This window comes from Carettochelys insculpta, chromosome 12 (assembly GCF_033958435.1).
Source record: "Carettochelys insculpta isolate YL-2023 chromosome 12, ASM3395843v1, whole genome shotgun sequence".
Lineage (NCBI taxonomy): Eukaryota > Metazoa > Chordata > Testudines > Carettochelyidae > Carettochelys > Carettochelys insculpta.
The window spans coordinates 26601530-26624859 of NC_134148.1; the positions used below are offsets into that span (position 1 = coordinate 26601530).

Below are 23330 nucleotides of genomic sequence, written 5' to 3' on the forward strand. Positions count from 1 at the left end.
ATGTGGTCCAAAATGGATAAATCAAACCCAGATAAATAACATACAAAATGTAACCCAAGTTCTCTAGGCCAGAGGGTCTCAAATGGCAGTGCATGCTGTCCAGAGGATACCTGGACAACAATCAGGGTACTGAGGCTGGGTTAGCCAGTGGGGAGGATTCGTCTTTCCTAATTGGTTCCATCAATCACAACATTCACAGTCACGCAGAAAGGACAGGCCCATGAGGGCTGTACACACTGAATTAAAGCTAGTTTGGTATAGAGTTAATAGGAAGAAAGTGGGGGAAGCTCACCAGTAGGAACCCAGAATTAATCCTCTGTGATCATTAGTGGCTGCATGAACTCAAGGAGCAATATTGACAAAGCTGTCTCTGAAAATCTGTTCTGGTTATAGGAGTTGGCAGTGGGCAGAGGGGAGATGTCATCTTTGGTCTTTCTCGGTCAGGGATGTACAAGGAGAATGTGAATATAAAATTTAGAGAGGCCCTGGGTCAGAGGAGTAGTAGAGGATGCAGAAAGAGATGAGGGACTGGGGAGGAGGATTTTGGAAGAGAGTAGAGATGAAGGATAACTGGGGGTATTTTTAGGAGATCATTGTATGAGCAGAAGGCAAAACCCAGACTTTTCTACTTCATGACAGTTCCCTAACAGTATTTCAGGTCACCCCCCCCCCATTCCCTATTTGAGAATATGTCTGCTATAGTATACAGTAATGCAGCCTGGGGAACAGAGGTAGATATGAAAAATATGAGAGTAGGCTGGTATAAAGTAGTGTAATCTTTCGAAAAGATCTTGGGGAGAGGATCATTCTAAAATAGATTTTGAAAAGCATATTTGCTACCAGAGGGGTAGGCAAGAAAAAAAGATCATGACTTGACAGATGGGTGACAAAAGAGATTTTAATGTTTTGAAATGTAATTGTACTTTTAAATTTTAAGCCTACATGTGTATTCTGTAAATGATTTAGACTGTATTACAGCTCCCACTCATCCAGGGGTCAAACTGTTCACTTAATCATTTCAGGTTCCTCCATTGCCCTCTCTTGTGCCCTGCAATCCATGGTCATTCCCTCCCCCGTTAAATTCAACTTTGTTCTCTGTAAACAACCTGCCTTGATTGCACGTTATCCCTTGAAACTAGTGAACCTCTGAGTTCTCTCAATAGAACACGTTCTCCTATCTCCGCTTTACCAACTCTGTATGGTTCGTATCTTTTCCCAAGTCCATTTGTCAAAGCCTTCAATTCTGTTTTCCTCTGCTCTTTGGTACTCTTTAATTCTCTCTTAAATAGCAGGGTCTATAGTTTCCCGACTGTACTGCAGCAAGTAAACAAAAACAGGCCTATCTCCTTCCAAAACAAAACTGCTATGTTGTGCTGTAACAGGCTAGTTCATATAGTTTTGAAATTTTTATGCATATTGCTGCAGCATCTAGATCCTGAATAGTTTTAAAGAACTTTTTAATTCACATCAGAGAAATTCTTAATTTACACAACAGCTTTAATAGCTGTCATTGGTGGGTCTAGTACAACACTTTGGGGATGGCTGGCAATCCTATATTGGATATATCAGCAGCAGTTCTTAAATAAAAATGGGAAACCTGACATTGGCCACAGGTAATAAGTACCTGAGAACCAAGGTCCATGCCAATGTATTTTTTTAAATCACCTCTTAATTGGATTTTCAGTGGTGTCTCAGTAGTGTTTTTTCCTCCCTTTTAAAACATGAGCTGCTTAATCATGCATTCCTTGTGCATGCCAAACTCCTACTGAAAGAACAAGCAGTCCTGTAGCATCTGAAAGACTAATTGGGTAATGACCTTTTGGGTAATGAGCTTTTGTGGGTAAGACCCACTTCAGATTTGGAGAAGGTAATAAGAATGCAGGGTTTATATAGCAGGGGGGTAGGTGGAGATTTCTTGTGTAAAGGGCATTTAGGACTGGGACCTAAATTGAGAGATTTAAAAATGCCACCCCCCTCCCCACCCTTTTTAAAGATGTGCAGTGCCCTAGTGGAAAAGCTTTTGAGCAAGTGGCTTGCTGGTGTGTTTGTATGTGTCTGTTCGTGTCTGTATGTATAAAATTTGATATTTTATCATGTGTATGAATGTTTTCTCTTCATCCTCTCTATGTTTTTCTGATTTGGACAGGCCTAACTATCAGTTCAATAGCATTTTTCTGTTGGCAACTAAAAAAGGAGTGTAGAGATCTATTTTTCATATTAAAAATCTAAGATGTTTAGCTTTAAAGTGGCTATAGTTAGAAAAATGACACCATAGAATTCTGCATTTATTCTCTCCATAACTTTCAGATCAAACTTGTACAAGTTTATTAGTCCAAAAGTGTCACTCTAGGTGTCAGCACTGCAAACTGAGCTTGGATCTCTGGAAATTGTTGTACCTAGCAGCAGCAGTAAAGGTACAGTAGGAATTTAGCTGTTGGTTTTGTTGATACAGGAGAATCCCTCTCACTCTGCCATGGGTATGCTGGATCTACAATGCTAACAGCAGTAACAACTTGTTAGTAGACCCACAGCACATCTTCAACTCCCTCTTGCCAGAAGACTTCATTGCATTATAGCCAATGGAGACAGTGTGTGGTAAATTGTAAATGGCAGAACAAGGACTGGACAAGACATTTCTAAAACCTGTCGTTGGTTTTTGAAACAAGTCCATACCCCCCACCAGTGTGCCTCACCAGTGCTGAGGCTAGGAAGGGGAGCTGAAAGTGAGTATTTTCAGCACATGGCATAAACACAGGATTGAGATGGAGTGGGGAGATGAGAGTGGGATAGCTGGTGCCTGGAATGACATACAGCATTGAGATCACAGCTGGGAGCTGGAAAAAAAGCATCTGGAGCTGGCATACTTGGTCTTTCTGTGGGGACCATCAGCAGTCTGGTGGCCAGATCCTAAGGCGTGGGGATGTGGAAGTAAGGGCCATGTCTCTGAAGGATTCCTCAAGGCATGGAGGAAGAGGTGGTAACATTTTACAAGTATGAGGTGATTTGCGTGAAGTAGGCACAGTTGCTCCTGTTTGTCACACTGACCTAAATCTACATTTTGCCTTAAAATACAAAGGTGTTGGTCTTTGTCCGACAGTGCTGGTTTACTTTATCCAGAGCATTCTGTAGTATCTGTAAGGGCAGAGTGCTCAGCTGTGTATTATGGCTGTGTTGGGATAGCACTTGAAGAGGTCAGAGTTAAGTTTGTATTGTGGGAGTGATGCATCTTTCAACTCTTTTCAGAAGTTTGTTTGTATTATCCTACTTTTGCTTCTTGCCTGCGCATAGCTGAACTCAGTGCTCTTAATGCTCCATTGAATAAGTTTTGGGGTTTTTTTGGTGTTCTATTTTCTGTGGCTCAAGTGTTCATTGTTGGTTAATTTTTACGTAGTGGGCATTGGCTGTGCTGACACTTCCTACTCTGCATTAGAGACAGTTGCTCTCAAGCATTTGTAACATGTTCTAAAATTGTCTAGCATTTGTACTGTCATAATTCACACATTGGCACCAAATTAGTTGAACGTCTGTGATTTTTTAGGAGAATTCTTAGAAGTCTGCGTTACACTCTGACACTTCCTTGTTGCCTTTAATTGCATCTATTGATAAAGAGCATTTAAGCAGCTGACATTGTCTATAAGTACACCCATCTACAATTAAGGTAACATTTTTAATATGCTTGAATACATGCCACTGGGGCTCTTGCATTCATTGTCTGCTGCATAGAGCCCTCCCACCACTAACAGATGTTCACAGACAAAAGCTAACATTAAGATAAAGTTAAGGTTGAAAGTATATATATAGTTAAAGGTATAAAACATTACAGGAATGCTGTAATTTATCCCCAAACCAAGCATTACAGAGTCAGGAAATTCAGAATTAATGTTAAAAGAAATCCAAACATTTCAAGGGTACAGAAATTCACAGTTAAGGCGTCCAAACAAGCTCAACTCTGCTCTATAGTGATGCTGTGTGATAATTACACAATTATCCGAGTTCTAGATTAGCTTATTATTCTTTAAAGACACTGTTCCTCTTTCCCATTTCCACTACAGAGCAGGGGTGGGAGGAGTAGAGCAAAGCAAGTTTGTGGTGCTCCACAGAAGTAGTCTTGGAGGAAGAGAGCTTTTAGGAAGGCAAACAGTACAGAAATAGAAGAACAGGGCTAGTCCTTGAATTAACACCTATGCTTTAAGGGCTCAATGTGTGCTCCTGTGACTGTGCAGCATAGCCTTTCATATGTTGATACCCAAGAAAGCATGGGGCCACAAAACATTTGAGAAGCAGTGATAGTCACTTGGGCTAATTAATCTACCAATGAGAACCCTTGATATGAATCCATCCTAAGGCATCGACTCATTATAATATAGAATTTTAATATGCATATTAGTTGTAGAGGAAAAGTGAATATTGTTATTTCTGGTGTTGCCAGTTACTTCAGTTAAGTCAAGTCAATGATCTAAGCTATTGGCCGTCTCTATAATCATAGGTGCTAGTTACAATAGCCTATAATAATGTGAGCTAATTTCCAGGGAATTTCTTTAAATGCATGAGATTTCAGTGAGTTAACTATCTGGAAAGTTTGAAGTGTTTTTAGTTCCTTATTGATTTATCTCACGACCCAGATGTGACACGTGCTACATTTCAAAAGGACCCCTTTTAAAACTAACTCAATTTAAATGTAAATTCTTGGAAAATTATGTCTGTAGCGTAAGTGCTGCAATTTGGCAGAGGATATTCCATATTCGTCATACATAGCGTGTGAGTGGAATCTCTGCTTGAAGTACCAAACCTCAGCTTACCAGCACTCCATAAAGAAGGGAGCATATCTGGTCCAGGTCTTGCTTTTTTGGCAGATTAATTTAAAAAAAAAAAACCCTACTGCTACTTAAGGATTTTAATGTGTTTTAATGAGACATGAAATCTTAATTAACAAGCAAAACTGCTTTAAAATCAAGGACTATCAGCTTGACAAAATAAAACAGAGCAGGTGCAGAGAATAATGTAATAGAGCTGCTTCCATAGGGGTACTGGTGTGTCCATCACAACACTGCTTGCATTTTACCTAGCACTTTTTTTTTTTTCTCCCCAGAAGAACTTAGGGTCAGTATTTTTCAGCCTAGAGTTCTGATTATTTGGGCATAAGCTTTGGGGCCAAAATCCCACCTTGTCAAATGCATCTCATTTTATTTTGCTTTTGTTAACAGGTTGAATCTATGTCTTTTTTTTCTCTGCCAAGCTCCAGAGCATTGTCATCTGATGAAAGGGGTCTTACCCATGAAAACTTTTGCCTAAATAAGTCCGTTAGTCTTTAAGGAGCCACAGGACTCTTGTTTTGGCTGATACAGACTGAACCACTCTAGCCTGGCACCCTAGGGACCTGACTAGTGCCAAATCAAAAAATTTGTCCAACCATAGGTCAATATTGTCTGGCAGCATTGCTAACACTTCCCTGCTTAGTGGGCTCTAAGAGACATTTCGAGGTAAATTGCAGCTAAATAACTCTGAGGAGTTAGGACTGGTGTCTGTAAACAACCGTTGCAGGACCACAGGAAACTTGGTCTGCCCCCGATAAGTGAGCATGGGACCTAACTAAATCATGCTGGACCACAGCTGCTGCCAGCCCAGAGAATGCTGGACTAAAGAGGTTCAACCGGTCCACACTAACACAGCTGCTCCTCTCTCCCTCCCCCGCCCCCCAACCTGTGATCTATGGACTCTCTCAGATCTCCATTTGAAATTTTAAGGGGCCTGCAAGTGGGGGAAACAATTGACGAGCACCGCCGCGAGGCCTTTCACCGGGGCAGCCTCCCGCTTCCTAGCAGGGTGTGTGTGTCGCGGGGGGGGGGAAGGTGAGGCTCTTCATCTCCCGTTTCCAGAGGCTGGGCAGAAAGAGGCAGAGCTGGAACTGATGCCCGGGGGCCGTGCTGGCTCCCAGCCACAGGCGCTCCAGTAGGCAGATGCCCTGGCGGGGTCCCCCGGCTCTAGCTCTCCACGGGACTCGTCCGCGTGGTGCACTGGGGGGGCGGGGCGGGGGAACCGCGCCGCGCGCGCTCCAGCGGGATGCAGGGGCCCGGCCACGGGAGCGCTTTGAAATTCGCTCCCTCGTGCGGGGCCGCCCAGCTCCGGCTGCGCCGCAGCAGATTGGCCCTCGCCAGCTCATTTGCATTGACGCCAGCAAAGGCTGGAGGTCACCGCTGGCGGGGGCTGCGATTGGCTCCGCCGTTGCCGCTGTCAAACAGCGGGGCAGGACCGCACAGGGGAGCCTCGCCAGCGGGCAGCTTGGGAGGGCGAGGGGGGGCATTGCTGGGGCCGCTGAGAAGCATCAGTCAGAGCAAGGCCAGCGAGGAGACGCCGAGAAGAGGCCGCCTCCTGCCCAGGCTCCGCCGCCGGTCGGCCAAACCTCTCGCCATTTTCCTGCCTGCCTCCGCGATGGGACTCTAGGAGCGCTTTGGCTTTGGGGGTGCGGCGCCCGGCAGCTTTCGTGCGCCCCCCGCCATGGAGGCGGCTGCGGCGCTTTGAGGCTTCTGCCCGGGCCGGCTCGGCCGCTGGAGCGTAGCAGCCCCGCGGGGAGTTCCGCAGCGTTTCATTCCGCCCCGTTCCACCGCTGGGCTTTCTCCCTCCCCCCACCCCCCCAAGGCAGCCCCCGGCCCGGCTGCTGCCGCTGGGCTGGTGCAGTGCAACCGGCGGCTCTCGCGGCATGGAACGCCCTGCGGGCTAGCACCCCCCCCCCCCCCCCCCCCCCGCACCCGGCTTCCGACGCGGGGAATCGTCCTGCCGAAGCCCTCGCCAGGAGGAGGGGAGCATGTGAATGTCAGGAGCCAGCCTGCGCGGCGGCGGCGGCGGCGGCTGGAGGGAAGGCGGAGGACGGAGAGGAACATGAATCGGACGGGAGCCTGATTGAGGGACGCCCCAGCTCGGGAAGGGGGAGGGGGGGGGTTTCCTTCTCCTCCGGAAAAAGAGGCGAGGCCAGGGCAGGATCGGCCTTTGATCTGGGTGCGCGGGGGAGAGCGATCCGCCGCGCCCCGTGGGGCTGTGGGAGACGAGGTGCCTGTGGGGGGAGAGTCCTTCCCCCCGCTCCCGGCCCCCCGGGTTAATTGTAACACTTTGCAAGCCCTCGTGGGAAACACTCGGTTCTCTGGGCATGGGCCGGTGGTCCGGGCGCTGAGCTCCTAGGCCAAGGAGACGCTGGTGAGGGTCCTCCCAGGCCCCCTTCCCCGGACTGAAAGTAAATCCGACCGCGGTTCCCAGATGGCTTCGTTGAAACGCGAGAGCCCGTGAAAGCATGAAATCGACCAGTTCTTGACCCCCGCCCCCGAGCTTGAGCTCCAAAGACTCCGGGAGGCGGAGAAGGCGCGTTTCTGGGGGTATCTGGAGGACCGAGGACAATGCTCCCGAGCCTAGCGGAGAAGCAGGAAGGCGAGTCAACCTGTTAACAAAAAACCCAAACCAAAACCCGAGGGAAAAGACCCACGGGAAGGGGTTAAAAGCCAGGAATAGTCCCAGAGTGGCCACAAAGCATGGGCTGTGCTCCAAGCATCCACATCTCTGACAGCAGGGTGGTTTATCACAGTAGCAAAGAGTCGGAGGAGTCCAATTCCCCTCACCAGGCCAACGCAACCATGTCTCAACAGCAGGGCAACTCCATCCCGGGATTATTCATTAAATCCTCCAACGCCTCCACTTATAAAGTGAGGACTAATTCCTCAAAGAAAGACAAGAGGGAGAACAGCCAGAGCATGGAGCCGGAGGTCCAGACCAGCAGATCCAGCCTGAAGGTAAAAAGGGTGCTAAACGTATAAGCAGTGCCTCTCCGAACAGGAGGTGACTCCAATGCCTTGACCCTAGGAGGCTATCTGAGCAATAGATTGTGGGAAAGCTTTTAATGGCTCCAGCAATTCCTTTATATCCTAATCAGTCTCATGAAACTGCTTTGTGCATGGTTCCAAACCTGTTTCTTCATTCCCTAAGTTTTTGCCCTAGCCGGAAAGGAGAGTTGTTAAATGTCCTTGGCAGTCAGTAGAGCAAGAGAAGCAGATATTTCTGCTGGTGAATGCACAGGGCCTATCTATGTGGTGGGACAAAGCTTACTTGAGTCAGTAATGCAACTAAGAAGTATTTATTTACACCTGTGTTTTTATTGCCTTATCAAATATTGCTGCTTGTGCTTGTCATTTTTGGACTCAAAATAGGAATGGCATATAAAACTATCTGTTAGATGGGCTGGTGAGTAAAGCCCTTCTTCCCTTCAGAAAGCTCGAACTAGAGTGACAGGAATTTCGTGTTCTGATTTACTTGTTGATTTTTTGCTTGCTTTACTAGCCAGGGTATTTTCGGGTGGCGGGGCGGTGGGGGGAGGGCAGGGAAGAATTACAGGAGCCTGAAACATACTGAAAAATAAAGGAGAATTGAAGAATTGCATTGACATTTACTTTTCTGTTAATGTCTTACGACAGCTTTTTCTGGCTGAGTGTTTTCTGTGTCTTTTGGGGAATTCTGCCTTTTGCAGAAATAAATAATTACAAATGAAAAAAACAAGTTATGGATGCCCAGGAGCTATTATATAACATGGCTGATCCGTGGCTTACCATGATATTGGTTAAGAGGTACACATGCCGTAAATATAAGATATAGCTATGCCATACAGGAAGGAATTAACAAAAAGTCAAAACGTGCAATACTTGTAACATTTGTGCAGTTTTCTATACCCTTTGCCCTCTGTTTTAAGAATGTCTCTATGTTACCGATTGTGAACGACAGGTTCTGATTGTATGTGGGTGATTCTCTTAAATTATTTTTTCCAACTATTGCAATATCACTCAATGGAGTTGAAAAAAATGTTGAATGCCAGAAGAAACCGCATAGGATAAGTAGCTAAAGGAATATATTATAACAATTATATGCCAAATTCACATTTATGACATAGAAATAAGACACAGGAAACAGAACTCTAGGGCTGCAAAGACTTCAAAGCTTGTTGATGAACAGTAAAGAAATCAAGATTATTTATGTTGTCATCAGAATGCTGAGATTTGTTGGGATACCTTTTATTTTCTTCTGATTTTTTTAAATATCTGTTTGAAGGATTTCATAGCATTTTAAACAAGGAAATAATATAATATTCACATTAAAGGTACCTTAGTTTTTTATGCATTTATTTTGTTAAATAATACCTGTTGTCAGAGACATGCGGGTAGGAAGAAAACAGATTTTTTGTGAGTTTTCAAGTTGCTTGTGAATGTAGTTCTTGTTAACAGTGTTGGGACATCAGAGGTCACATTCATACTCTAATCTTGTTGGTGTTAGTTTAGTTTTTTTTCCCCCCACAAAAAATTGTATTTCATGGCTGAGATGATCTGTTCCCTCTGACAACAGTGCTGCAAAATGATTGTTTTGCTAAATGAGAGATCAATTAAATGTGATTTCACCTCCGCTCCAGCCTAGTTGCTCTCTTGTTTCAAATCCTTTGCTTCAGATATGTAAAACAGCGTAATACTTTGTTCTTTGCTGTTTATTATTTAGTTGGTAGATTGTTAGTTTATAGCTATGTTGTCACAGAAGTTGTGTATGAAACAAAATTGTATGGCTGTTGTGTCATCTACTTTCAGTGACATGGTAAAGTTCTCTTACGAAGAAACAGAGCACCAGAAAAATTGAGAATAAGGTGCTCAGTCTTGCTTCTGTTGAAGCCACTTAAAGTTTGGGAGCAACATTTGGTGCAAGGTCATAGAAGCATACAGCTTTGAAGTTAGTAGAATTCTGCCGCCAAAGAGGAACTATGGGAATGAGCATGGTACCATTAAGGATTTGTAAAGGGCCGAGGACCCTTGCTGCAGTGCTTGGACCACTTCTATGGCACTCAGCACTGTGCAGAAGATGATCAGCACCTCATGAGGTTAAGCCAATGATTATCACGTGATGCTGTTGTGGGAACTCCTCTGATTTGTGTGTGTAGCACAATTACCTGCCTGAGTAACATGTTTTTCACACCTGGGTCAAACTTTCCTGTTATGTATCTATGTGTGGAAGTTAGGAAAATCACATTAGATGTTCAGAAGAACAAAATTTGGCCCACTATGTGTGCATTCTGTTTTCGCTAGTGTTTGTAAACATATACATGGTAATGTAATCCCTTTCCTTGGACCAGTATGTTAATTGTAATACATAAGATTTTCAAGTCATAAAGCATCATAACAAAAATACCCCAGCCAAATCAGCTATAAAAGGGGATTGTCTCTTTCCTGTTAGCTAGCACTGAAATTTATGGTATGTCTACACAATAACCTTATTCCAAAATAGCTATTCCAGAATAGCTTATTTTGAAGTAATGCTACTACACATAAAAATGCAGTTCGAAATAGCACTTAGATATTTTGCAATACAGCATCTGCACACACAGAGCCATTGGATGCACTGTGGCTTATTTAGAAATAGGCTCTATTCCTTGTTTTAACAGCGACTATTTTGAAATAATGGATTCAAAACGGTGCTATTTCTCATAGAATGAAGTTTACCAATTTCGAAATTATTTCAAAATAACAATTGCATTGTGTGGATGCTCGGATAGTTATTTCAAATTAATAACTTTTATATTGGAATAACTTTGCTATGTAGACCTACTCCCATTCTGTATCTATTCTGGAGTATTGTCAGATATCCATTAGAGTTTGATAGCAGAGAATCACTTTCTGATTGTAAAATGGCTTCCCACTATATTTCATGACTCTGTCATCCATTACAGATGGCTAAAAAACCTAACTTTTTTCCCAATAGGGGAAAAATAAACCTTGTCCCAATTAACACTGCGAAATAGTGGGCGCACAGGTACATAGCAAATCTATATCTGGCAAATATGGTTGTGGTGATATCCATGGGAAAAACCCTGAAGCCATATAAGAAATTTCAGTCTGTGGCCCCACCTGTCCGCATTAATCAGTATTCCCAGGAGGTTTTCTAACACTGCCAATCTCTGAGCAGCTTCAAATAAGTTCCACATCTAAAAGATGAGCATGCCACAGAAGTGTTCCTTTTTCGCCCCCTCACCCCCCCATTACATTGGTCCGTGGAGAAGCTCTGCAAAAGCAATGAAACAGTGACGTGTTTAACGTCTGATTGTCGCACGACCCATCCAAAATAGCAAATGGAGCTTTATACAGTACAGTTGGAAAACACGAATTCCCAGGCTTCCAAAGGGACAACACTTGCTTTTAGCTCCACAGGTCCCAAGACAATGAATGTTAAGGCTGTGATGCTTATACATACATTTAAAATGGACTAACTGGTTTTTCCTTCTTTCTGAGGCATGTATATAATTGGACTCATGGTACTAAATTACCTGACTTTACAGAAGGGAGGGATTAAACAAATCCATATGTTTTAAAAGAAAACCTCTTTGAAACATTGCTAGTATATTGTCTCAGTGACAAATGTGGCATAAGCAGACTAAATGGTGGTCTGGTGTGAATGTTTAATTAGCACTTGTGCAGTATGACTTGCATAGCTTGTTCATGGCATTGCCATTTGTCAACAATGTGCTGTCCCAACATCCTGTCAGTGAATCCTTGTGCTTCACCATGCTCTCATGTGCTCACTCTGGATTTTGTGCCACAGTTAATGTACTTGTGCAGTATTTTTTCTTTCTTTTTCTCATTTGCTCTGACAAGATACATTTTCCACCATATACTCACACTGCAGGGAGTGGCTGGGGAGTGGGCATCAAGCCAAAGGTTCTGACACTTTAAGGCAGAAGCGCGTCATGTTGTAAAAGGCTGTTTCATTTATTGGCTGGTTATGGACATTTAAAAACAGAGCATCCTGAGTTCAAAAATCGTTAAACTGTCCTTTCCTGGGTACTTTAACGAACATGAAATAATTTCTATAATAGTCCATTAATTAATGGCTCTGCAATACTGTATGTTGGTAGAATGCTCACTCACTTTTGTTTAATTAGCTATAACGTATACATATGTAATCACACATGAGCAAGGCTGCCATGCTCCCTTGTTCCTGCCCTGCTTAAGATGGCTATTCCATCCTTCTGGAACAGATGGTGGGCTCTGTCTCTCTTTGAGACTCCCATCTCTAGTGTCCCCATGTCCAGTGAATTCATCCAACCGCTCCTTCCAAAGCCACCTCTCAGTCATTCCCATGACAACTTTCCCCATCGTCATTTCCCCCGCACTTCCTGTTCAGAGGTCCTTGCTCACACTGACGTGATCCTGTCCACTCTGCATTTCTATCCCCTTTCACTCCCATTGGCTGCCAGACCCCAAAGCTGCTGTTTGACTCCGTTCTTGCAGAGGACGAACCCTTTCTTTGCTGATGGGCCGCGGATTCCTTTTGATTTAATAGGAAGCACATTTACATGACTGGCCTTTGATGTGCTGAGAGGCATGTTTGATTTCAGGCTGAAGTAAAATTGAAGTATTTCCTTCGATCGACACAATTTGATTTGATTTTTGGCTGGAACAGAAGGCGGGAGAGCACCCATCCGAAGAGCAGTCCTAAGGCTGCTCACAGTGTATAAACTGTTCTGTTGGACACACAACATGAACTCTCTTTATGTCATTCAGCCTAACCAATGGAACTAATACTCCCAGATCTGCTCTTGCTGAAGTCAATTGGAGCTCACCCTACGGTACTTGTGTGTTCCTGTTTCTACCTGTGAACTTCAGTGCAGCTTCTTGTGTGATGGAGGCAAGCAGGGCTTGGGCGCTGTGTGTTTGCAGTCGGTAATGTTAATAGCGTCTTAATGGTTCTCTTCAGCTTATGTCTTACTGACAGAAATGAAACATTCTTTCCTCTGTGCCTCCTGCAGCCATGTCCCTCCTCCACTTTGGCTGGAGCCTCCTGTGTGTCAGTCACCTGCTGGTTTCAGGCTTTGTGGGAAGTTTCTTAGCTCTTTCTCTCCTGACACCTGTGTGTGTTGAGACAGAAAGTGTTGAAAATAACCACTGATTTCCATTCGCTCTGTAGAATGTCATTTATCTTGACACTCCGTGCCTGTTGTTTTCTTAAAATCGTAGTGCACAGAGGGATGTGTATTTGGATACAGTTACAGTAAGAAGCATCCTAGTGATTATAGTACACACCAGCAGACTGTTTTTAACCTTCCCTCAGCTCATCAGTAAGTTAATTACATAGTATCTTCCCTTTCCACCCTGTTCCTTCCCCAATACTGTAAGATAAGAAATAGTTCAACTCCCCATCTCGTTAGTATTTAAGAAGTCCAAAATTCAGATTTTAAAATTGAAGTGATAAGCACAAGCAGAGCATTGCTGTGAAGCGGTTCCATCAGATGTAGAAACTTGATTCTGGATCATGTTCAATGACAACATTACTGCACATGCTAAACAAGAAGAAGCTTATGAGCAGCATGACTATGAAGGGCATATTGTTTCCAGCTTTTTATGTAATCAAATATTTTTAACTGTTGCTCATAGCTCATTTTGAAGCTATTCTATTTAGAAACCATTTTTCTTTCCTATTGTGTTGCTAATGTTGTTAATAGCCATTCATCTTGTTCTGTTAATTTATCCATATTCAAGAAAGACAGTCAGAAGTTTACTGTCTGAAATGTGTGTGATCTCCTGAATAGGAATGTAATAATAATAATTTCTATTTCTATAAGTATTGTGCAGCTGGGAACAGAGAGGAGAAGTGCTAAGGTCTGTTTACCTGAGGAAAGGCTGTACACTTGGTCCCATTGACAACATTAATTAAGTGCCTGGATCTTGCACTTGGGTTAAAAATCCCATTGACTTAAAAATCGGGCCTCAGATAGGAAATAAACATAATGGCTAGAGAAACATAAAGTCCTTATTTGCACCCAAAGACCTAAAGCAAATGCAACAGAGGAGCAGATTTGATTTCTAAACTGAATTATTTCAACAGAAATTTTTCATAAGGCATCAGTTTCTCATCTGTCTTCCCCCCAACACCCCTTTTAAAGTTAATATAGTAGTACATATTTTATACCTAATAAAGTCCAATTATAAACACATTTGCTAAATAGAGGTGAAGTTAAAATGTTGTTAGTAAAGTTTAGAAGTGTTCATTATGGGACAGTTCTTATCTGTCCAACATTGAATTTTTGGTATGAATAGCATACAGTGCTTCATAGGCCAAAGTCATCCGTAATTTTAACGGAATTTGACTAGGGATCAGTTTCCCCAATGACATACTTGGTGCATCTACACTAGGAACTAACTTCAAAGTTGCGCACTACATCGAAGTAGCCAGCAGAGAGTCTACACACTTTTTTTTTTTTTTTTCCCCTTACCTGGAAGTTAATGTCGAAGTAGGGAGCCCAAATTCGAAGTCCTTATACCATTCCTCGGGAATGGAGTAGTGCCCTGCTCAAAGTTTAACTTCCTAATAGGGTGTGTAGACGCTCAACTTCGAAGTTGCTTACTTTGAAGTTGTACTCCGAAGTAATCAACTTCAAAGTTATTTTTGTAGTGGAGACGCAGCCTCTTTGTGTAACTATCTCTGGTGCAGTGTGATTAGATATCGTTTAACCATAACTGAAATTCGTAAGGGTGACAAGATGCACACTGAATTGTTTTAAGTATCTGTTTCTAAATAGTCTGACCATTTAAAAGAAAAGGGTGGGAGGATTTTTCTTCCCCCAGAGGCACCCCTGGAAGTTACACACTCTTTCAGTGAGATTGGGACACCTAACTTCCTTAGGATTCTTTTGAAAATACCCTGAAACCTCAGTAAACTATGTTGATAGGGTCATTGCAGATTTGAACAAAATTAAATAGTGATATCTCTGATGTCTGTATTCTTCCAGCTCGTCTCCTTCTGCTATGGGCTGAACCATTGACCCTGAATCAAAGTCCCAGGCCCTTTTTCTCTTCTTCCTTTTAAAATCTGTCACTCAGTGTCCGTGTCTACACTAGCCCAAATCTTCAAAATGGCCATGCACATGGCCATTTCGAAGAATATTAATGAGGCACTGAAATGTATATTCAGGGCCTCATTAGCATGCCGGTGGCTGCGGCTCTTCGAAATTGCCACTTTTCGCTGCCGCGCGGCTCGTCCAAATGGGGCTCCTTTTCGAAAGGACCCTGGGAACTTCGAAATCCCCTTATTCCTATCTGCTGATAGGAATAAGGGGATTTTGAAGTTGGAGGGGTCCTTTCAAAAAGGATCCTCATTTGGACAAGTCACACGGCAGTGAAAAGTGGCAATTTTGAATAGCCGCGGCCGCTGGCATGCTAATGAGGCCCTGAATATACATTTCAGCGCCTCATTAGTAATCTTTGAAATGGCCATTTGCATGGCCATGTCGAAGATTTGGGCTAGTGTAGACGTAGCCAGCTTTCCATAGAAGTTTAGTGTGCTATATTTTTATGACACATCAGTTCCACGTGTACGTGTTTCTAGAGAAAGGAAAAGTGTTAGAAAGTGACTCTTTTAATTCATTGAAATTACATTGTGCTTATTACTATCCCTCTTCAGTGTGGTTTACAAATTTTGAAATTCTTCTTTTTTATATAGTGTTTTTATTATGAGGCACAAAGGGACTTCGAAGGAGCATGGGCACTTCGAAGTATCCGTGGCTAGACACAAGCTGGTACTTCGAAGTTTCACACTTGGAAGTTGCCACGAGGGAGATTTAGCCTAATGAAGTGCTGCATGTACACAGCAGCACTTCATTAGTAATCTTCTGACACTCTAATTACTATGCCCCCTGCGAAGTTGGGGGCTAGTCTAGACACAGCCTATATGTCTGTGTATTGGCAGCTTTTCAACGTCTGAAGACTGACAGTGTTGGTGAGCTGCCCTTAAAAAAGCAAAATATTTTGGAACAAATTGTTGTAAGATTATTAAGAGTTAAAGGCAGCATTTGGGATAAAAGAGATGTTGCCGGTTTAAAACAACAGAAAGCCTGATATTCCATGTATGGACCTAAGTCAGGGCTCGTCAACGAAAACATCAAGAAGAGCCATTTTTTCCAATTTGGTAAAAAAAAAAAAAAATCACTAAGTCAAGAGCCGCAATGCATCTGAACATGAGATGGTCCTTAATAAATAATGTCAAACCTCACTTTTTGTAACCCCTTCTTTTAAGAACAGCTCACACAACGATCTTAATGTGATACATGTTTACAGCAGGATGTTCACAAACTTTTTACATATTCTATGTCCTCACACTTTACATGTGTGTTTGTACACTGTCTTCCTGACTTTCACTCCCAAACCTTCTCTCTCTGGAGGACACTATGGCGAGTTATCCAGTGTTTTGAAATCCCATATCATTTGGTATTTAGATAGGAGTTATTCATTTTTGAGCTTTTAGATGTTCACCATTTATGTGAAATCATCAGGAGGGTGGTTTTTTTTGACTTTGCAATTACAGCATTGGGAGCCACAAAGAAGTCCTTAAAGAACAGCATGCGACTCCAGAGCTGCCATTGCAGACCCCTGATGTAAGGGACACATGGGAGGATCTCATTGTTGGACTGTGCCCCATGGAAACACAATTTGTATTAGCTCACTACATTTAGTTAATTACAATTTTTATTCGTTAGCTGCTATGTCTCGAAGACCCTCTGTGGAGTTTTAGCTACTCAGATCCCTGTTGGGCCTGACCCTGTACCCAGCAAAGCCAATGAGAGTTCTGCAACTGATGTCAGTAGGATCAGGATAGGACCCATTAATTTTAATGACTATTTGTCTGCTAGACCTTGGATTTGGACTTTGGTTTCTTGTGTGCACGTGAGAGCACCTTAAACTGCAGAAGATTCTTGCTCTCTAAATTGGGTTTGGCTTCTTTTTCATATGTGAGAATTTGCTTGCTTATTTTCCTTAGGGGTATTAGGAAGGTTAATTTTGCTTTCTGTTCCCCTAGTTTTACTGAAGGACTCCTGGGTTGTTTTCGAGCATGGCTTGGTCCTGTTCATATTTTAGTGGAAGGGTAGAAGGTGCTGAATCTCTAACAAATTTTCTTTCTTCAAGATGTCTGTGATTTGAAATTTAATAGGTGTTAACAAAAATAAATGCAGTTTTTTTAGACATTCTGAATAAAAATCCCTCCCCCAGTTATTCAAGTTTCACTTTCAGCAGTTGAGGGCTTATTTTTGCTTTTGCGAATCAGCTGTATTGCGGCAGGAGCTGGGCCTTCTGAAGTGCTAAATATTTCCTTTTAGCTGCAGAGCATTCTCAACTCCGGTTGACATGGGCTACATCTACACTACAGTGATCTGTCGACAGAAGTTACTGATGGAAGAGATCTTCTGGCAAAAATCATGTCCACATGCACAAGCGGATTGAAAGAGCAATCCGCTCCGTTGACAGAGAGTGACTAGACTGTCCAGCCACCCTCTCAACAGAGTGGCCAACAAGAAGCTCAGCAAACAGGGCTGCTTTGTGAACTGGAAGCCCTGTCTGCCAACAGAGGGAAATCCCTTCCTCTCTCCTTCCCCCACTCCCCCTCACTGCATAGAGGCAGAATGCTGTTGGTGGAAGTGCCGAGTTTTGTTGACACACTGTTGACAAAATGCATTTTGCGCATAGACGCTTTGTCGACAAAACTCTTTAGTGTAGCTGTAGCCATAGTGGGAGCTGAGGACGAAGGTAGTATTAATATTAGCTGTTACATAATGGCCGGATTGCGCCGTCCAAATGCCACTTGAGCATATGAGGCAGAATATGAGTTAATAAACCTGTTCCCAAGCCCTGCGCTCCCTAACTGGAGAAGTGTAAATTTTGGAGTTCATGCAGATGCGGGGAACAGAATGCAAGCCCACACCCTGCCAACGGGCAGAATCAGCCTATTTTAATCTCTAAAAATTGGGGTGACACATTTTTGCTGGATAACAAGAATCAGCCATTTGTTCAGATGCATATTTCATTCCTGTGTGAATTTATCAGTTATGCATTTCAGCTACGGGTTTGATATTTTGAGCTGTGTAATTGATGATGACTGGATTGGTTCTGTAGTAACAGAGAGAAAGCCGTGCTGTCTATATACTATCAGAACAAAAAAGCAGTCCAGTAGCACTTTAAAGACTAACAAAATAATTTATTAGGTGAAGAGCTTTCGTGGGACAGACCCACTTCTTCAGACCATAGCCGTACCAGAACAGACTCAATATTTAAGTCACAGAGAACCAAAAATAGTAATCAAGGTTGACAAATCAGAAAAATATTATCGAGCTGAGCAAATCAGAGAGTAGAGGGGCAGAAGGGGCAGGGGGAGAGTCAAAAATTAGATTAAGCCAAGCCAGTCTAATTCTTGACTCCCCCCCCCACTTCTGCCCCTCTACTCTCTGATTTGCTCACCTTGATAATATTTTTCTGATTTGTCAACCTTGATTACCATTTTTGGTTCTCTGTGACTTAAATATTGAGTCTGTTCTGGTATGGCTATGGTCTGAAGAAGTGGGTCTGTCCAGTGAAAGCTCATCAACTAGTAAATCATTTAGTTAGTCTTTAAAGTGCTACTGGACTGCTTTTTTGTTTTGGAGTGGTTCTGGTTTAAGTTTTATAGTCTCTTCCTTACATGGTTAATAAAGGGTTGAATTCATTCTTTTAGTACAAACAAGATAATTACCACTTTCATTTTAAAGTTTTCTCAAAAACTTTTGCATTTGATCTACCAGGAAATTTCTAGTCTTTTGAAGTAACAAGTATTTTTCTTTATAAGCTAAACATTTAGAAAGTGACATGCATTAATTGATTTCTTATGGGGGCAGGAACCAAGGCAACCTTAAAACCACTGCATGGTTAGATTTCCCAGATTCCTAAATAAATTCGCACAAAGAAAACATGGAATCACTGGGCACATATAAAAGAATGACACTCTCTACTTCCTATTGTTTTTAACTTTGAGTTAGCAGTGACCTTTAACTCCATACTGCCATGCAGTAGAAACTTCATGGGGCCCCCTTTTACTTACTGTACTTCAAGACCATGTATTTTTAATTTTATATATGTGCCATTACTTTCTATCTTTAATTGTGAGCTGTATCATGATTAATAAAATTCCATCAGAGAAATAGACTTAAAAAGGACATTGCAACATAAACCTAATTTATAAGGATTTTATTTGGGAAGAGCTATGCTTGGCTTCATTTTTAAAAATCAAACCAAAAAACTTCAATTTGCCTTGCATATCATCTTCCCTGTATTAAGAAGCAGACAGGGTAGTTGAACCATTGAGAACACAATTTTTACTTGTACCAAATACCAGTACACTCTCTTCCTGAGACTTTGCAGCGGTAGCACAGTATTTTCAAATGCATGGCTTTACTTTCAAGTTTCTAAAAGCTTAGTATAACGTGTGCTTGATACATATGCATCCCCCTCAGGAACCTTGAGTTTGTAGTCATGTGTGAGTCTTTTTTTTTTCTAGACAGCTGTCCCTCTAGGTTTGTATCGTTTCCTTTCAGTATTTATTTTGGATCTCTTCCCCCCGCTCCAAAAAAAAAAAAAGTTAGTGCTCACCTCGCTCAGGACCATCACCTTCAATACTTTTGGTAACTTGAAGTAGAAATAACTTCACTTTTATACTGATATTGTTTAACTGGCTGATAAAATTGCAAGCAAGAAGTTCACCATAAATAAGCACAGTGCTTAGAATAAACATGAGGCCCTATTCTGCACTCACTGAATTCTATCAAAGTACTGCCACTCACTACAGTGATTGCAGATGGGTGCTGGTTTCTGAATAGTGCCTGTGCGTTTATTTGACTTTGCTACATTTGTCTACTTAAAATTGATAAAGGTGCATTTGAAGACAGAATGTTTTATGTTATTCCTCCATACTTACAAAACACTTGGAAATGGCCAAATCGAAGAATACTAATGAGGTACTGAAATGAATATTCAGTGCCTCATTAACGTGCTGTTGGCTGCTGCACTTCAAAAGTGCTGCGTTTCGCTCACTCGGGGCTCGTTTACACGGAGGTCCTTTTGGAAAGGATCCTGCAAACATAAGGGGATTTTGATGTTTGCAGGGTCCTTTTGAAAAGGATCCACATGTAGACGAGCCGTGGGTGAGCAAAATGTGGCACTTTTGAAGTGCCATGGCCAGCAGCATGCTAGTGAGGCACTGAGTATTCATTTCAGCGCCTCATTAGTATTCTTCGATTTGGCCATTAGCACGGCCATTTTGAAGTTTTTCATGAGTGTAGACGTAGCCAAGGAGTAGAATTGGACATGAAAGTGCAGTTGTTTTCTGGTTGAAAGGTTGAGCCGCTCTTGTCTGATGACATCTGTGGCCCAGCATCATTTTAGTTAGCTGGACGTCCACTTATCATGGGCATGGCCAAGCTTCCCATGGTCCCAAAAGTTTGTTTACAACCAGCAGTCCTGGCTGTCAGTGTTCTGTACTGTTTTTGGGCTCTAACTGACCCCTAAATGCCAATAAGCACTGGAAGTGTTGGTAAAGCTGCTAGACAATATTCTCCTACAATAGTTTGGCAAATTCTCTGGTCCAGCACCAGTCAGTGAGTGTAGATGTGACCTCAGGTCATAGGTTACATCAAGAATTTATTAATTCCTAATGAACTAGAGGAATTTTACCTCTAGGTGTTCAGTCAGTCATGATACTCAAGTTATACTTGCTTCTGTTATTTGTCAAACAGTGCTTTGTGATCATACAATAAAATATCGTATTGTAACGTAACTTTTATTGTACCTGTAACTACAGGATAAGGGCATTAATCTATTTAGAAACTGAAAAAATGCCATACTGGATCAGATCCAGTGTCTGTCTAGTCGGGTATTGTGTTCCCACATTGGCCAGTACCATCTGTTTTAGAGGAAGTTTTTAAATAAAACGGTTTCAGTGTGTAGCTTAAAGGTTTATTATACCTTAATTGGTTGTCTACTGGATTTAATGTGCGCATATCAATTAAATTCTTCTTTATTATGGAGTTTAATGTAAGTGCATGTAACAATTTTGGCACGGAGTATTTTATTAATAAAGCCTGTCTCTATTAAGGCACAGTGCATGTGCTGAACAGACAGGTGTGTGTGTGTGTGTGTGTGTGGTACGAGAATAAAACCGCATGGAATAGAATTTTTTAATGGAGGAATTATTTACAAATAATTGTATTGTTGCTGGGGTAATACAGTAATTCCTCAAAATGCAAGATTTCAAGTTGCACTTAACTCACATTAATGCAAGTTAAGTGCAACTTGAAATCTCTCTCCCCTGGCTCAACACTCCCTGGTGGGGCCCTGGCTCAGCTCCACCCCCACTGCTTGCTCCCGGCTCTGGCTAACCTCCCCCCCGCACTGCTCCGGCTCAACCCCTGCAGGGCTGTGTGGACCTGGCTCTGGTCCAGTGGCCCGCCACCCCCCACCCCGCCCCGCAGCTCTAACCCACCCCAGGCTTAACCCTCCCCAACTCCCCCCCCCCACCCCAGACTTATCTTTCAAAAGGAGCTCCGGGTGCTCCTGCTGCCTCCTCGGCTGCAGAACGTGCAAACTTGTCCCCCGACTTATGCGACATTCAAGTTATATGAGGGTGAGTGGGAACGCAGCCCTCACATAACTTGAGGGATGACTGTAAATACTTCTGGGGGAGGTATAGGGATGTGTATATGACTCCAGTTCTGTAAACACTCTTGGCAACAACCAAGAATAACCCACAGTCATTTTTAAAAGAAAATTAGCAGAAGAAATTTGCTACTCTAGTAATGAATTTACAGTTTAAAGAGGATCTTTTGGACCCAAAGGGCTAGATATTTACTTTATTAATAAGAAATATATATTATGTATTAAGAATCTGAGGGTAACACTGACACTCAGGGAGTGAAAACAATGATGACCCTGTGTAGGTAGGCTTTGCAAACTCTGCTGCTGCTTTTCAAATGCTGCTCATCTCCCATATGTCTGTACAGGTCCAAAACAAACCAGAAGTACGTAAAACAGAGTAAATGAGCCACTCTCATCTTTAAGGAGGATGGACATAGCTTTACCTTCATGTAAGTCAGTTTCCAAACACCCACTAGCTTCAGTGAGTGGCAGCCTCACAGCCCACCAAATTCAATAGAAGTTTTGGAAGTGACTGTCTAGAAACTCAGATCCTATCTACTGCTTATGATTCTGTAACTTGTTAAAATCGATCAGTGCATCTCTCTCCTCCCCTAATTCCCTGGTCACTGTTTTCACACAATCTCATTTTCCCTGTGGAAATGATAGAGTTGCTGCAGAATTGCAGATAATAGGTTGCCCTGCTTATCTAGCCATCTTAATTTTGTTATCATACTACTTCACGCTCCAGCTGAATTAGAAGTGATGAGACTAATCTTTGCTGCATGTATGCTGTGAAATGTTTACCTGTCACTAAAACAGGTCAAATTCAGCTTTCATCAGTGCAAGGAGTGTGGATAACAGCCTCCAACCCTATAGGATCAATGCTAACTCCCCGCCCTCACCCAAGATATTAGCTTTTGGCCTTCATGAAGGAATGGAGCACTTTATTTTAGAGTGTCTATTCACATTTTTATGAATGATTTTCATTTTCATAAATATCATGGTATGTTGCAGCTTTTGGAACCTAGCGTGTGTGCTCTAATGAATGCTACAGGATTAACTTGCTGGGAACTGAGATTTCAGTTACTCAGCCAAAAAAAGAGCGTGCTGCAGCCTTCTCACAGTACACTGCTGTTGGCCTTGGCATTGATCAGCACAGACCAGCTTCTCAAGGGATAGGAAGGGATTTAGTTTTTATGGACCTTGTTAATAATAATAAAAAAGAACGAATGAACTTTCAAAAACTGGCTGACTGTCAAGAGAACATCACATTCTCCATGCAAAAGAAGTTTCATATGCGCTTTTGGCATAAACAGAAACTCTTTCTGTTTTGAAGTTGCAACATCCCTCTGACACCTGGATTGGACTGAAGAGGAAGGGCTGTGACTTCTCTTAAGGGCAGTCGAGCTGAAACACATTCTGTAGCTAGCAAATGCAAAATAGGTTTTTTTTTTCATTTTAGAAGGGTCTCTGCATTTTTTTTCCGTTGGTTCACAAGGCTAAATGTTTATGTAGTGGCTCATGATTTTAACTGAGCACCATAAATCTGCTATCACAGTTCATGTTTGCAGTGTTTGAAAGAAATGTGTTGGTGTTTTTTTGTTTTTTTTTTTACCTTGGCTTTATAAAAGGATAAAATCTAGATGTTGAAGACTGAAAGCTGAAGGGAAGGAAGCATTACCTAGTGGTTAGAATACACACAAGGAGGTATGTAAAACTTGCGTTCTTATTCTGAATTTACTACTCGCTTGCTGTCTGACCATAGGGCAGTCACATCATACCGCATTATCAAAGGAGCTCAGCTGCCAGACTTTCAAGTACTCATGATTGAGGCCA

At 42.5% G+C, this 23330-nt stretch overlaps 1 protein-coding gene across 3 annotated transcripts in view; it reads left to right on the forward strand.

The window, feature by feature from the left end:
• The first annotated feature begins 6291 nt into the window (after positions 1–6291).
• The window catches only part of PDE8A (phosphodiesterase 8A), a 196579-nt gene continuing 179540 nt past the window's right edge, over positions 6292–23330 (forward strand). For 2 of the 3 annotated variants that reach the window (XM_075006290.1, XM_075006291.1), the window contains exon 1: positions 6292–7775. In XM_075006290.1, coding sequence (XP_074862391.1) covers positions 7518–7775 — 258 coding nt within the window. In that variant the 5' untranslated portion in view covers positions 6292–7517. The remainder of the gene's footprint in view (positions 7776–23330) is intronic. The other variant, XM_075006288.1, reaches the window with a different exon arrangement.